The sequence below is a fragment of the Echinops telfairi genome, unplaced genomic scaffold (genome assembly GCF_000313985.2).
Source record: "Echinops telfairi isolate 266 unplaced genomic scaffold, ASM31398v2 ScPeMD7_10;HRSCAF=50, whole genome shotgun sequence".
Taxonomy (NCBI): domain Eukaryota; kingdom Metazoa; phylum Chordata; class Mammalia; order Afrosoricida; family Tenrecidae; genus Echinops; species Echinops telfairi.
The window spans coordinates 14,704,410-14,721,621 of NW_022103907.1; the positions used below are offsets into that span (position 1 = coordinate 14,704,410).

The 17,212-nt window shown below is 39.0% G+C and overlaps 1 protein-coding gene across 5 annotated transcripts in view; it reads right to left on the reverse strand.

Annotated features, from left to right (window-relative positions):
• SLC8A1 (solute carrier family 8 member A1) overlaps positions 1-16,651 on the reverse strand; it is a 445,070-nt gene extending 428,419 nt beyond the window's left edge. For 2 of the 5 annotated variants that reach the window (XM_045287007.1, XM_045287004.1), the window contains exon 1: positions 16,571-16,636. Coding sequence is in view for 2 of the 5 variants with exons in the window: in XM_045287005.1 (XP_045142940.1) it covers positions 14,404-14,529 (126 nt within the window). In the remaining 3 variants the exon portion in view is untranslated. Of the gene's footprint in view, positions 1-14,403; positions 14,545-16,570 lie in introns of those variants that run through there. The other 3 variants (XM_004711125.4, XM_045287005.1, XM_045287003.1) reach the window with 3 other exon arrangements.
• Positions 16,652-17,212: the final 561 nt, after the last annotated feature.

Sequence of the window (17,212 nt, forward strand, 5' to 3'; positions counted from 1 at the left end):
GTTTATCGGCCAGGTTGGAACAATAAACTAACTACCTCATGATATTTCTGTTTCAGGCTCACTAGGAAATGAGGTCCTTGGTGTTCAGAGAAATTCATATGGTTGATTCATGAATTCTTATCATTGATTCATGAATAATCTATGTGTGCCACATGACAGAGCTGCAATGAGAAGGGTGGGCTCCCCTTGCTTTTCTGGCTGGTGATCTTGGATGTAGTTCTGAGAAACTGAGGGAAAGCTTTTGGTCATGTGTATCACATTTCTCCATTTACTCCTCCATGATGTCATTTAGCCATCCCCTACCCCTAACTCCAGGGAAGTTCATACAATTATCATAAATGTTCAAATGAGGAAACTGAAGCTGAAACTAAAGCAAAGAGTTGCACTTCTGGGAGCAGATCTGATTTGTCTTCTGATTCTTCTCCTTTAACACAAGTACTAGAAACAGATGAATTTAAGGAGGTGTGTATCAGTTGATGCATACTTCTGTGATTATTCACAGGCATGATTTCTTTAGTGTTGCTATTTTTGTATGAGGCGTATCAAATCATGAGACATAGTTAAAGAGCAGAGATTTCAATGTCAGGCAGATATGAGTTCAAATTCCAGAATGTTTATTTATAATCTAATAGATCAATAAATGATAACCATACTAATAGTTGTTCTTCTTATTCTCATTGAAGAATCCCTGGTGGAGCAATGGCTAAACACTCAGTTATTAACAGAAAGATTGGCGGTTCAAACCCAGCAGCTGCTCTGCAGGAGAAAGATGAGGCAGTGTGCTTCCCTAAAGATTCAGCCTTGGAAACCTTAGAGACAGAGCGACTCTGTCTTATGGGGTCCTGTGAATCAATATCAACTAGATGGGAAATTAATGGATGAATGAAATTTCTCTAAGTCTGAAAGCAAAATGTGTTCTAATGAACAGCAAATCTGTTTGTTTGTTTGTTTGTTTAAGAGCAAATCCTATGTTAAATGTTTACAAGAAAAGAGAGAGGTCCAAGCTCAGGACAAATGCTTTCAGTTTTGTATTGTTGGCTTTTTTTTCCATTTCAATTATGTTTTCCTATTTTTTATTTATCAAGAATCCCTCCCTGGTGGTGCAGCTGTTGTTTCACCAGAGCCTGATTGATTACTAAAAAGAAAGGTTGACAGTTCTACTCTGTCCAAGTGTTTACCACGAGCAGGAACTGACTCAATAGTGACGGACTTTTTCGGGTTTATTTCTTTGTCAGGTAACAATGGCTAGGGAAATACAGGTCAAGATGGTAATATTCAGAATAAAGAGTAAGTGTAGGAGCTGTGTGATTTAAGGAGGGTGAAGTCAGCATGTCCAGTGAGATCTATCTTCCAAAATCTAGCACTCCTTTCTCTAGCAGATGGTTTTTCCCCACCCACAGATCTTTACAGCAAGAAAACATTCCAATAGAAATGGAGCCGGACTGCTCAGGGTAGAGGTTGGGAGCAGATCAGTGGTTTGCTGGTTTGTGGTCTACCTATCTAGGAGGTAGAATTGGCGCTCAGGTCAGGATTTCAGATCATGCACTGCCCTTCTTCTCCTTTTAGTCTCCAGAAATTGAAACTGGGCCAGTTTAAAGATTCCCTTTCTTCATTGACAGTGTTAGCTTATGTCTTAAAAATTGTCCCTGCTCCCTCAGTGCAAGAACACTTTGTTCTAATAACATGGCATTCTGTAATGCTCACCTTCCCGACACAATTGCTGAGGACAAAATGGGTGCATAAGCAAATGTGGTGAAGAAAGCTGATGGTGCCCAGCTATCAAAAGATATAGCATCTGGGGACTTAAAGGCCTGAAGATAAACAAGCGACCATCTAACTGAGAAGCAACAAAGTCCACATGGAAGAAGCACACCAGCCTGTGTGATCATGAACTGTCAAAGGGATCAGTGATCAGGTGTCAGGCATCAAAGACTCAGAATGAAAAATCATATCCATGTGAACAAGGGGAGGATAGAGTAGAGACCCAAAGTCCATCTGTAGACAATTGCACATCCCCTTATTGAAGGGTCACAAGGAAGAGATGAGCCAGTCAGGGTGCAGTATAGCACGGATGAAACATATAATTTTCCTCTAGTTCTTTAATGCTTTCTCCCCTACCACCCTACTATCATGGCCCCAGTTCTACTTTACAAATCTGGCTGGACCAGAGCATGTACACTGGTACATATAAGAGCTGGAAACACAGGAAATCTAGGACAGATAAACCTCTCAGGACCAATAATGAGAGTAGTGATACCAGGAGGGGAAGCGGGGGTGGGGGGGGTGGGGGGGGTTTAAAAAGGGAACAAATCACGGTGAACTACATACAACCCCCTCCCAGGGGGATGGACAACAGAAAAGTGAGTGAAGGGAGATATGAATTTTAAAAAATTCCCTGATTATTACATTGTTAAATGCCAGAAATTATTTGATTGTTAAGATGTGTCTTTTTACCTTTTTAAACTGATCAAGGAGATCATTCAGATCTATGAGGAAAACTCTCTTAGCTCTTAAGAGGCACCCACACCTTATTCATTATCATTGCCATCTCCCTGGCAGAAAACAGTTTGATTCTAATAAATTGAACAATAAAAAAGCAAATGGAACTTTTAGTTGCTCTCTGAGTACCTATGTAGAATTAACTCTCATGCTTTAGGAAGTTCACATGTTCACACGGCTCTAAGTAAACAGATTATTTGAAAGGTTTTCTTGAGTTGTCTGCTTGTGCACACTGATAAACTGAGACAAGATCGTAGATCCCAATTGTGAAATCCAGTTGTGAAAGGATGACTCAAAAGGATTTTAGATCTCTCTGAATAAAGAAAACACTGCTGATTGATAAGAACTTTAAACATTAGACTCTAGGTCTGGATAATGTTACAAAGAATGCTAACAGAAGCCTTTTGCTTCTACACAATCGGGGATTTTGCCTTTGTTAACCAGGTAAATGGGTACCTATGTATATAGACACACACACACACACAAAATGTCTGTGCTCAGCTGCTCAGTGGTAAGTGCTCAGCTGCTAACAAAAAGGTTGATGACTAGTCTCCAAGGGCTACCCTGCACGGAATGAAGGCAGTCTGCTTCTGGAGAATCTACAGGCTGGAAACCCTGTGGGGCAGTTCTACTCTGGTCTGTAGGGCGGCTGAGAATTGATGGGAACGCAAAAGCAACCCAGTTTATGTTTTATTCTAAAAATATCTGAGGATGTTGAAATAGAAAATAATTTAAAAGATAGTTATTGCTTACTGCAAAAGTTTCGTTTGCCGGCTCTGTGGAAATTCCTTCACTGTGAGACTGGTGAAGTTGATAGTTTATACTATTGATTTCAAATAGCCTTGTAATAAGTCGACTTTGTATTCTAGAAGGAATTCATCACCAAAGTCCATGCATCTTCAACATGTGAATGAATTGTTTCCCCAAGGATTTGCTTATTATTTAATACGTCAAAAAGACAAAATTATCTTAAGATAATGGAACTAAATGAGAGACAGATAGACTTACTACTTGGGGCTGGCAGGGAAGAAAAAAGAGAAATCATATCTGCTTAACTTCCTTTCTTTTATTTATTTTTCTAATTTCTAACCATTCAGTGCAATCCAATGTATGGGAAACCAAAATCAGTGTAACGAAACCAACAGACAACATCCTGATCAACCTGACCCAGGCCATGATGTTCAGTAACCTCCTAGGTATGAGAAAAGTTGGGAAATGCATACAGAAAACCACATAAGAATCGATGCATTTGAATAATGGTGTTGGCAAAGAATACTGAAAAGTACTTGCCAGAAGAACAAATGTCAGCCAGTGTTTTGTTCTGTGGCACAAAGGGTCACTATGCATTAGGACTGACTCAATGGCATCTAACAACAGCAATGATCCAATCAGAATTGATTTGATATTTTTATTTTGTTATTCAACATCAATTTATTGGATACACCCAAGTCTATGAAAACAAAGATGAGCAAGATAAGTAAATTTCCTGGTTTATGAAAATAGTTATTCCTCTTCGATAGTTGAAAGGCCTGGCCATCTACTGTTTCTGAAAGTTCAGTCTTGAAGCCCCATAGAGCAGTTCTACTCTGCACACATGGGGTCCCCTGAGTTCGAATTGATTGAAAGCAGCTAACAAGAATAATAAAATAGAGGTCCATGTCCTCAAGGAGCATAGCACCTAAGGAGGAAGAAAACTATACTGTGACATTATCACAAAGATACCCCAAGTGCAATGGGAGCACACAGGGAGCATGTAAATCAGAATTGTATAATGTGGGCAGAGGGAATTTCATCGAGAGAAGCCTTTTAAAGTTTGTCTTGAAGCAAGGGCAGGGTTTGTTACACGAAAACGGAGAAGAAGGAAGTGAAGAAGAGATAAAACACTCAAGGAAGTTGATATTAAATGTTTAAAAAATAGAAATCGGAGTCACTGTGAGGAGTTCATTGTATGGTAAGTACTTATTAGCTATGACAAAGAAAGCTTCAACCATAGTGAGAAACAAGCTGAGGGAACACAGACATAGCTGCACTTTCAAGGGCTTTTTATTGCAAAATAAAGACTGAATTTTATGCTAAACTTTATTGTAATTTCTTGAAAGATAGCATTTCATGAGACCAGTTTGCAAACAATGGGGCAGTGAGTGGGGAAGACAAAGCAGGGAGCAGGATAAGCAGCTCATAGTTTGACACTGTAAGAATGCAGCACGAAGCGTCACAATCCTTGGAAATGGACATAAAACATCCAGGAAGCATACAGTATAGTATTTGATGGCTGATTCGATGTGGTGGGGCCATAACAAGTCAACGAAAGAAGTTTAAGTTGACTTTAAAAAAAATTATGATTAACCAGGGAGTTAGAGAAGGCAAAAAGATCAATCAGATTGCGAGTAAAGATGATGAGTTTCATTTTGAACATGTTTAGTTTGAATCAGTGTGAGTTATGGAAATGGGTTGAATAGCCACAGATTTGTGGGTCAAAAGATAGGCAGTAAGCGATAGCAAGAAGAAACTAGAGTTAAAATAGGAAGTGATGGTAGAGGAGTGACTGTTGGCGCTCAATTTGCTCAGATGGTTTGACAAAAAAAAAAAATACAACTCCATGTATGAAAACCTTTGAGAAGAGCGATCCTGTCAGCAGTCTAAGAAGTGCTCTAGTAAGTGAAATAGAAGTCATGCAAGTGAGGCTCAGCAAAACCGTTTCTATATTCAACATTAAGTCAGATCAACTGCCTAACAATTATGGATCTTTAAGTCAGTTAGACTCACTAGTGCTGTTGGCAAGTAGTTTCTGGCCTTCACCAACACAGCTGACATGACAACACAAAACGTATGTATGGACCAAAGGGAGAAACACAGATTGAATGCTAATGCAATTAGGTGGAATTCTCACTAAACAACTGGGCTCAAAGTTTGCTGACTCTGGATGAATATTGAGTGTTATCCAACACGGCTCTGTCCTTGATTTAGCCCCAATACTTTGTTAGAGTATGAGATAAAGACATAAAGTTCTTTCCACTGTGCTTGTAGTAGACATAAAACACAGAAGAGTAAAAGCACACTACATGACTTTCAGGATCCACAAAGGATATCGTAGATGAAATTTAACAGGCATATCATTACTGATACCAGATGTGTCTTGTCTGAAAGCAAGAATATTAGGAAGGTGTTTACTTGTATTTTATTGACTACTCAATGTGTATTTTATTTATCAAAGGCATTTAACTATGTAGACCATAACAAACTTTTGACAACCTTGTAAAGAATGGCAGTCCAGGACATTTCATTGTGTGCATGTGGAACTTGTACATCGATAAAGAAACAATCATTAAGAGCATAGCAGGGGGTGTGGAGGTACTGCATGGCTTACAATTAGAAAACATGTATGACAGGATGGTATTCTTTCATTATATTTATTCAATCTGTATGCTTAGCAAATAATTTGAGACGATAGACTAGATGAAGAAGAGTCAGGATTTGGGGAAATCTAATTAACAGCCTGTGGAATATGAGGATGAAGCAATTTGACCCACTAAAAGCCAAGAGAAATTGAAGAACTGATAAACAAAGGCTAGTCTTCAGTATGAATTACAATTCAATGCAAATAAAACAAAATCTACCCATTTAGACTGATAGGCACCATCATGATAAGTGGGGAAAAGTTTCAAGTTGTTAAGGATGTCATCTAAACTGGTCAAGACATCAAATGACCTATTGTAGTTGACAATATTACTGCAACTGATCTCGTGAGAATGTTAAAGAGCAAAGATGTCATTTTGAGAACCAAGGGGCACCTGATTCAAGCCATGATACTTTATATCACCTCATATGCATGTGAAAGCTGAATAAGGAAGACGGAAAAAATTGAATTTGAATTATGGTGTTGGTGAAGAACATACCATAGGCTAAAAAAAGAAAAGAAAGTCTGTCTGGAGAATGTACAGCCAGACTGCTCATTGGAGGCCAGTATGGCTAGACTTTTGCACACATACTTTGGGCACATTATCAGGGAGACCAGACCCTAAAAAAGGACATCTTGCTGATTCAAATAGAAAGTCAGTGAAAGAGAAGAGCCACAATGCAATAGATTGACACAGAAGCTTAAAGAGAATTCACTCCAGCATGAACAATAATTGTGAGGATGGCACAGGGCTGGGCAGTATTGAACTTGGGCTCTCTGTGAGTTGGAACCATCTTCAGCGTACCCAACACTGCAGTAACTTACACAGCTCTTAAACCTACCAATGGAGTTTACATCGAATTTGTTATCTAGGCACCTTTCTACATTTTCTTATACAAATCCAATAAATAACTTGTCCTGAATGTTAAAACCATAGCTGTGTGTCAACGTAAAGGAGCCCTGATGAGGTACTGGTTACGCATTGGGCTGCATCGACCATCAGAAAACACCAGAGTGTTCTACTCTTGTAAACAGTTACAGTCTTGGAAACCCACAGGGGTTCACTCAGAGTCAACATGGAGTCTCTGGTAGTGAATTTCTTGTTGGTTTGTTTCCTCTGAGGGGTGACTGATGATTTTACGATGCTAACCAACCTGTACCCTAGAATGCCACCAAGCCACCCTAAAGACATAATAGAAGAGTTCCTTCCCAGACCCAGTAATCTTTGTCATTGTGTGATAGCTAAACAGAAATGGATCTAGGGGAGAGGGAAGCAAACTTGGAGGCAGATAATCTTGATATTAATCATCTACTTTGGTTCTGCCCCCAGACGACAGACAATTTCATTTAGTGTTATTTAGAGCTGACCCTGGTTAGGTCATGAAAATAAGCTAAGAATATAAATGCTACTTAACTTGAAGGTCCTTCGAATGAAACTTTAGATGTCCGTGTTTTACCATACTGTATTTTTTTATATTGCAATTATTTATGACTGTACACATGTCACGTGGGAGGAAGATGTGGCTCTCTACTTCTGTAAACAGTTACAGTCTCAGAAACCCATAGGGCATCATTATGCGTCAGCATTGACTCAATGGCAGCCAGTTAGGTTTTGATTTTTGTACAGGTGTCCTAGTGGTAACGTGTTGACCTGCTAACTGGAAGGTGGGCAGTTCGAAACCACCAGCCATTTTTGGGGAAAAAGACAGGCCTCTCTACTCCTGTAAAGAATTACAGGAAACACAGGGAATCTAGGACAGATGAACCCCTCAGGACCAGCGGTGACAGTGGCGATACCGGGAGGGAAGGGGGGCGCAGAAAGGGGGAATAGATCACAAGGATCTACATATAACCTCCTCTCTGGGGGATGGGCAACAGAAGGGTGGGTGAAGGGAGATGCCGGGCAGTGTAAGATAAGATATAATAATAATTTATAAATTATTAAGGGTTCATGAGGGAGGGGGGAGGGGCAGGGAGGGGGAGGGGAAAAAGGAAAATGAGGAACCCAAGAGGAAAGCGAATTTTGAGAATGAAGAGGGCAACAAATGTTTAAGTGTGCTTTACACAATTGATGTATGTATGGGTTGCGCTGAGTTGTATGAGCCCCAATGAAATGATTTGAAAAAGAATTACATCTCGGAAATCCACACAGGCTGTTCTACTGTGTCCTATGGGATCATCTTGAGTTGGAATCAACTGGGTGTAATGAGTTTTGTTTGCTTTCTTTTTTTTTTTTTAGGCACACGAGGAATTTTAATAAATCACTATTGTACTCTATATACCTTAGTGTTTTTTTTTTTTTAAAGGAAATCCATCAAGGGCCTATAGATTTATTTACACAGGCCCTTGATAGTTTTCAATTTTTTTAAGGAATTCTATTTTTTGTTTAAGATTTTAATCTTTTTCTTTGGCTTTACATTCTTTTGCCTATATTACAATGGATATTTGCATTATACAGCAAATAAATATTTAAGTTAATTGTAGAAAATCATCCTTGGAGAATGATAAAATGTTATCTTGGATGTGTGGTGGAGAAAAACTAGATTCTAAGAGGGGAATCTTACACCTATGTACCATACATGGATGAGAAAGAATTGAGAATAGAGACAAGCTTTTTCAAGAAAGTAAGTGAACAGGTTCTCTACAATTTGTGTTATCTTAACTGATATAAAAGAACCAGTCACTGTATTTTTCATAAAACTAAATACTCAATTTTACATAATGGTATGTTGTATTCCCAAAGTGCTAGGCTCAAATGCATACTCTAAAATGCAAACTGAATGTCAAGTGTATTCTTTGTTCTTCACCGTAAGTTTAGGAACTGAGTTTTGGATGCAGTTTCACACTACTGAATACATACTGACCTTCATTTCTATGACCCTTAACTCAATTTCTAATTTTTCTCCAAATTGTCTTTGCTATGTACTGAAGAATTGGAAGAGAGATGAAAAATTTTAACACACATTTATTGGCACACATGTCATAGGAGGTGCAGAGAGGACACTTGAATGGGGTACTCTCTCTGCCATTGAGTCGACGCTGACTCAGCACCTCTGTCGAACAGGGTAGCACTGCTCCTGTGCCTTTCTGAGACTGGAATGGTTCACAGGAGCAGAAAGCCACGTGTTTCTCCCTGGGAGGAGCTGGGATTTTGAACCGTGGACTCTGCAGGTAACCGCCCAGCTCATAACCCCTGTGCCATCAGGGCTCCTTGGTTAGCACACAGTCACACACGTTTAACTTCTATCTTTGAGAAAAGGTTACTTCTTAATTTGTTAAAAAAAAAAAAAAGTTAATTTAGAGAAAACAAGAAAAGGAATCCTGGTGGTGCAATGGTTAAAGTGTAGCCAACCAAAAGGTAAGTGCTTCAAATGATTTCCTTCATCATTAAGCTGACTAATTGTTAAATAGACAGGAATCTTAAATAGCCAATGAGAGTTTTTGTCTCTTTGCCTGTTTTTCGCTCTTACTTCTTGACAGGCACCGAACTTAATGTTGTTGTTAGTTACTGTGAGCCGGCGCCAATTCATGTCAACGTCATGTAGAAGAACATGAAACATTCACTGGTTCTGCACTATCTTTATGAGTCTATCCCCCCAATTTTTCATGTACGAATTTTGTTATTTTCAACTCTGAGACCGTGTTTGTAGCTGCCGGCTAGCTGACGCTGACTCATAACACACTTCCTGCCCGGTCCTCACAACTGGTTTTTATGTTTGAGCACATTGTTGCAACCCCGGTGTCGATCGAGCTCCTCACGAGCTTTCTTTTGCATAGGCTCTTTTCCAAACATGATGTTCTGCTTCAAAGACTTGTCTCTTCTGGTCATCTGTCCAAAGTAGGTGAGACCAAGTCTAGCCAACCTTGCTATCAAGGAGCCTTCTGGCTGCCCTTGTTCCTGGTCAGATCTGGGTACTCTTCTAGAGGTCAATGGTACTTTTCTTATTCTTCTCCAACATCAAAATATGACTTCATCAATTCACTTCTTTACTCATTGCCTGGCTTTTGCATGCTTATGAGGTGATGGAAAAGACAATGATTCAGGTTACACGAGCCTTAGTTTACAAAGGGACACCTGTGCTCTTGAACACTTTAAAGAAGGCATGTAAAGCAGATTTTTCCAGCGCAATACATCATTTGATCTCTTGACTGCCGCTTCCATGAGCATTGACTATGAATCCAAGAAAAAGGAAATCCTCAACAACTTTAATATTTTCTCTTTTGCAGCGATGTTGTCTAGGAGTCCAGTTGTGAGGAGTTTTATTTTCTTTCCTCTGAGTTGTAATTCACACTGAATGCTGTATCTTTGATCTTCATTCATAAGTGCTTCAAGTTCTCTTTGCGTTTAACTGGCAAATTTGTGTCATCTATTCATCCCAGGTTCTAAATGAACCGGAGAATCCTAATGCAAAATTGTTCATTATAAAATCTAGTTTTTAGGATTATTTGCTCAGCATACAGATTGAATAAATATGAATATGGTGGAGAGATACAATTCCATCACCACAGAGAGATTTCATTATTGCTCTCTATTAAAAAAAATTTTTTTTGAAAGTTTTCAGACATTGTAACATGGAAGTAGGTTAGTGAAAGTTTCAAATTCTGTCTTTTCTATGTACTCTCTTTGTGACCTTGGACATATTACTTAATCTCCCAGTGTGTCAGTGTTGTTCCATATGGTACAGTGTGATTGTGCTTACCTTGTAGAGTAATTGCTATCATTAATAAATTGGTATAGGTAACCTGCTTGCAACTGTGTTCAGGACACAGTAAGATCTTAACATACTTTAATATAATTATTAGGTAACTTGTATGGCAGCAATTATCACAAATGCAATTTGGACATGAGTTTCCTCGAATCTAACCAGTCTTCTAACCCCCAAAGACTCCATTTCATAAAATGTCATATCCATAAATTGGGAAAAAATACCCCAAAACACACCAAACCCAGGGCTATTGAGTTGATTCTGACTCTGGGGGATCCTATAAAGGGTTTCCAAAACTGTACATCTATACAGGACCTGACAACCTTGTCTTCTGTGGAGGGATTAGTGGGTTTTAATTGCTGCCCTTGTACTGAAGCAGGCCAATGCCTAACCCACAGTGCTACAATTCTCTAATTGTAAACCTGTTGTAACCAGTTAATATTTAGAAATAATTTTAGCTAAATTATATTTTTAAATGAAAATCAACAATAGTTTATATTTGATAATAATTTTACATATAAATAGACCTTTTCTCTCAAAGGATAAGTGATAGGCAAACTGAGGAATTGTAATTGTTATTGTTATTTATTATATGAGGGGATTTGAATGAAAAGTCAGGGAACATTGAATGAAAAGATTATAGATTTGTTATTACTAATATTAATAACTGATATCCACTGCATTGCTCTGGATAGAATAAGCATTCAGTAGAGTCTTCTATCTGATTTAATTAAAATATACCTATTTAGAAAATGACTTACACTTCTTATAAACTGGACCTCTTCACTTCTGTTTATGGTTAGAATTCATTTTTTAAAATAGTTGCTTTTCTATATGCCTCCTAACAGTTAAGAATGAATATTTGTCTATATTTATTTATAAAATCATTTATTTTTGATATCCAGGATCACTTTCATGATATGGTTTAGAATTAGGAGGAGAATTCACAGTTAATCAATTAAAAAAATAACTTTGGTGCCACTTACAGAGTTGACCCATAAAGTATTGATCAATCAATTAAACTCTTTATTTGTATTATCCTCCTTAATCCTAGCAACAACAGTCAATGCTGTGACTGTCTTTGTTTAAAGAGGGGGGGAAAAAAAAGAGGCTTACAAGGTGAGCTTAGTTGTTCACCGTCTCAGAGGCTTCAACCCACTGAAAATCCAGAAACGAAACCTGCCTGTGTGATAGAACCAGCCTTAGTACTCGCCAACTGACTTGAACGGTTTTCTCTGTAAGCTGAGTTAAAATCTGAAGGAATTATTTAGTATCTCTAACATTAGTTGGTCCCACTTCTCCTCACATGGAGGCCATTCGTCGTGGACCTTATGCATGCTTTTAGTATTTTGGCTCATGTTCATATTTTACTTGCAAGGTTATTTTTATGTGTTATAAGCTAAGATAGGTTTTGCATAAAATCACAAGCCTTTGCTCCTAAGTTCTTGACATTTACTAAAAAGGTAAAAGACAAAACAAAGCAAGGGAGACAGAGAGGGGAGCAGGATTTGTCTATTTCTTAGAAAACTGTTGCTATCTAAAATTAATATGCCCTTTCAAAATGGGTATTTGATGCTTTGCTAAAATAATATAAAATTGCATTGAGCAGCTGTTATTAAGAAATATAATGTCACATATACATATTTTATATTTTTCAATAACTGTGGCGAACATCCACATAGGATTCAGTCTGAGGAGTCTGAGAGATATGAAAGAAATAAAAATTGATCCTTTTTTATAAAAAACATTTCTCAAATATGTGAAAATTAATAAATAGAACCTGTGAGCAAGAATTATATCAAAACAGCCCCCAAGGAAATTACCTTTGTATGAAAGAACACTTTTTTTCAAAACCATCAGCTGGGGTTCTGTTACTTCTTACAGTCGCGTTCACTAGACTGATCATTACTTCTTTATTGTAACAAGGAAGTTGTGCTCATTCCTGACTGCACATTAGAAGGTCTCTGCGTGCATTTGGAACTAAACTGCTGTCTTTTGCACTCCTACTGCATACTTTTTGTTTTAAGTGCATGATGTGAGTATCAATATGTTTAAGCACTGTTTCCCCCAAACCAGGTGATTCTAAAATGATCTCGGGTGCCACTGTGGGATAAGCTACCTGGAAGGTTGGTATTCAAACCCCCTAGGTGCTCCTCTGGAGAAAGATGAGGTGGTTATACATATTTACAGTCTGGAAAACTCTGCACAGGGTTGATGTCAGGCAGAATTGACTTCATGGCAGTGGCCCTGAGATTTCAAGTGATTCTAAAGGAGCCCAGGAGCCATGGTGTTTGGAGCCTGGCTGCTAATGGAAAGGATAGCAGTTTGAACCCACCAGCTACTCTGAAGGCATAAGATGTGACAGTTAGATTCCATGAAGATCATTGCCTGGAAACCCTATTGGGAGGTCTAATCTGTCCCACAGGGTCACTATAAGTAGACATCAACTCAATAGAATTGTTTTTGTTTTTCTTTGTCTGTTTGAACCATGGCTCAGCTCAATGGAATAGGAAAGGCCATTTCTTCTCCGCAATACTGTGTGAACGTGTTCCACTTTCCCTGTAGCACCAACAATTACGTTCTCACATACGATCCAAAAGATGGACAGACCCAATCCACCCACAAACGCCTGAGAAGAGAAGCCTATTGATCCTCCCAATAATCAGTTACTGAAAAGTGGCACAGTTCTGCTAGGACATATCTGGGCTCAAAAGCAGTCAAAATTGACTGATTACAACTGGGTTTTTGTTACTTTTAAATACCTTAAAACTATCTTCCAAATTTATATGACGTGGGCTTTTCTTCCAAATACATTCATGTGACCCTTGAAAATATCATGAAATTTAAAATGAAGAAATTAAAAGCGGTAGAGTAAGATCGAGTAGGTCAATTTTGATCAGAAAACTGGGTGACATGCTTTTAAAGAAACTTCATCTTCTATCAGTTGACCTTGGAGAAAGCATATAATTTTTCATGTCTTCAAACACCTCACCATCACTCTCCCCTAGTCTTATGATTTCTTTTGAAATATATATATATTTCAATTATATATATATATATATATTACAATTCTCACTGCTCTCTGTTGGGACCACTAAAACTCTCCAATTTTATTCACCTGAGAAAATGTTTTATTTCATTTAGGATTGCTAAGGAGATTTACGCCCCCCCCCCAGAATAACTGATATTATCTTTTCCTTTATGAGCTATAATTTTTCTTTTTATTCTTCTTCTTTTTTTTTTTTTTGGTGCCCAAGGAGTTAAATTCTTCTATTTTTCTGGAAAAGCAAACCTCTAGTCTAACATACAATCTTTCTCCCAACACTCAGGACTATTCTCCCCCCATCAAAGACCCTTAAAAAACTCTACCCCTTCACAATGCATGCAGAGTACAATGGACGAGGTCCAAGAACTATCCAATCTGGTTCCATCACACAGATAAAAGCCTCAATCCTGTGCGTTCTGCTCTTTGGACCAATTTCAACCTTTCTGTCATTTTTGGACAGTAGGAATTGGCTTTCCATCTCAGCTGACAATAGCACACAGTATCAAGGTTATGCTTTTTTGGTTTGTCTTTTGTTAGGTTTTTCACATCAGACTCTAAACAATCACATTTCTCTTCTCAAATATTTTCTCCCCAAGATTTATTTCTACATGTATTTTCTAAAAGCATTCAGTTCTTACTGAATGCTTACAAAGCCTCCCATCAAAAGGGCACATAACTTGACCATGTCATTAATTTTTCCCCATAAATATCACACTATATGTAAAATCAGCAGTAAATAATTCTCTATTACTTACATTATTCTTCTTAGATTTGTTTGCTGAAATAAAAACAGGAGCATTCCTCATGAAGAGTGCACGCTTGAAATGTACTTGGCAGTGAGCAAACGGAAAAGGGCTGATGATGTCATGTATGCATCGCATCTGTTCGCAAGTGCTTGTGGCATCATTTATATGAACCTTTTGCACATTGAAAATTGCAAGGACTCCTGCTGTGCTGTTACTTTTGGAAAGCTGTCTAGTATGCAGTGTTTAATTAAGTATTTTAAAACCATCCTTTTGTAGGCCTGTTCCGCGTTAGCTGGTTATGACAGCTTGTTTTTAAAGAAGGCATAGTTTACCCTCTCTCTCTCTTGCCCAGCTATCGATTATTAGTATGTTTAAGTGAAGTGAAGCATAGCTTAGAGATCTTGAAAGGGTAAATTTGACAGTGTCCTTAACGTAATGGATTTACAATATAAATGGACTAGACAGATAAAGTGATAATCTGAAAACAAAATTCTCTCTTTTAGTATGACCATTAACATTTCTGCTAAAAATGGTGAGGCACGATCTGTAAACCTCACTCTCCCACCACAAGACATTGCAAGAAGCAAAACGACGGTTTCTCTCTGTGCCACTTCTTTATGTCATCACCAGTTGGAAGCGATCACCACCCAACTAAAGTCAACTCGGTTCCGAAAGGGAATTGCCTGTCTCAACCATGGATTCTTCCTAACGAACATTTCCTTAGATACTATTACACTCTGTTGTGACGCGCTTCCAGTACTTGGTTACTAATCTTATTTCATATTACATTCTGTCAATAAGAAAAGAATACCACATTTTTCTCTTTCTTTCTTTTTTTTTCCTTGTCTCTTCTCATGTTCTATTTTAGGATTGAAAATCCACAGCTAAAAAAATCATCTCTCTTGAATTACAGACACATTACTTTCAAAGCAATAAATCTTAAATTTGAATTCCATTATCTTGGGTAAAACCCTCTGCTATCTAGTTGATTCTGACTCATCGCGACCCTCTCGGACGGGGCAGAGTTGCCCCGAGGATTGTCCACCCTGTAACTCTTTATGGGAATCGAAAGCCTGGCCTCACTTTTCTCCCATCAATTAATTCGATTCTGTTTTGGACAAAATATTTACTTCACAGATATAACCTGAAATTTCCCCCCCTTGATATTTGTGTTTGGCAAGAATCCATAAACTCTGCTAACTCTTAAACTCTCCTTCTCCAAAGCTTTCATTATCTAATACTGTATTGAAATACTAATAACAGCAGTGTTTCAAAGTGCAATCTGGCTGGGTGGACCAATGTAGCAGGAAATTACAGTAGAGTTTCTTGCAAATCCCATCAGAAGAAAGGCAAGGTATTTCAGGTTTGGGCTGGACAGTGGATTCATACAGGTAGTAGTCTTGCTAATCTGAATACTTTCACTCTGCCCTCCCAAGACTTACTGTTTTTGTTATATAACGGCTCAAATCTATCACTTCCTGACAAAACCATACAAACCCCCGCAAGATTTTCTCCTCAAGTTCTTAAGTGTAAAGTCGTGAACAACAAAGCAAGAAAAAAGCGGAACGATAGCGAGGAAAGTTCAGCGCTTACAGCTGGATTCAGCCATCTCAATTTGCGCAATACCCCATTTTTCTGAAAACAAGCCAGGAATCTTTGAACAGGATGTAATCATCCTCCGATCTTCTGAGAAACCCTGTAAAAGCGGACTTCAACTGCCAAGAAAATACAGTCGTTTATAAGCAGCCGTTCCTCTGTCTCAGGAAGAACTCTCCCCGCACGCGAGTGTCTGCTGGCTTCCGAAGGGAAAACAAGAAAAAGGAAAAATTCCACCTCCCCAACCCCAAAACACACAGCTCGTATCAGAACCTCACTGAAGCTGGGGCCCATTCCCGAAGATGTTGGCTAGACTCTCATCCACTCTGAGTGACACCGGACAAAAGGATTATATTTGGCAGCATTTCTGTGTTGTCACTTTCCCTGCCCTCTTTTGCTGAGGATGAGCCCTGAAATCCCATCACTCACCAGCCCCCATTCAAATCCGTTCATTTCACTTCTTCTTTTTTTCCCCTCGCCAAATTGTCTGGCAGCTACCCTAAAGGGACAGCGAAGATTTGGAGGGGAGTATAGGCGAAGGATCCTGTAGATAAATTCTATCCCAAAGCTCTGCACCTACCTTGGTCAGGCCTTGGCTTCTCCCTCCGCGTGGGCTGGATAGAGAAAAAGGCCCGGTGTGCTGCCTTCTCCAAATTTACCAGGAAGAAAGGACTTGGGATGCTTGTCCTTTACGTGTCTCTAAACATGGTTTGCATAGCTGGATCTCTGCTTATCTGTGCCTTTCGGCTTGCACTTCCATACATGGATCTGTTCCCAACAGTAACTCCAAGCTGTCGAAAAGAAGCTATCTGGCAGCTCTCGGCTTCATACAACACAGGGATGATAAAAATACACATAGAGCGATCCTTCCATCAGGCCCAGCCCACTGTCCACGAGGCTGCCACTGGGTCTTTTGGCGAGTGCGCTTTTGAGACGGGCATCCCCACTTTCCAGCTGTTTGGAGCGCAGTCATTTCTCCTAGGTTTGCCCAAGAACTTGGAAAGTATGGCAAACCACACCTTTCACTTTATGAAAACAAAGACCCAAGTACGGCTCCTCCTCAGGGTCTCTGCTTTTAAAGGTAATGGTGAGATGTACAGCCACCACACGATGTTTGGTGAATACCGCAACCTAGGAAGAAACGGCTGAACAAACGGGGAAAGTATGACACAAGAGTGATTGCATATACACTGAATGCATTTCCTTAAGAAGAGTTGTGACG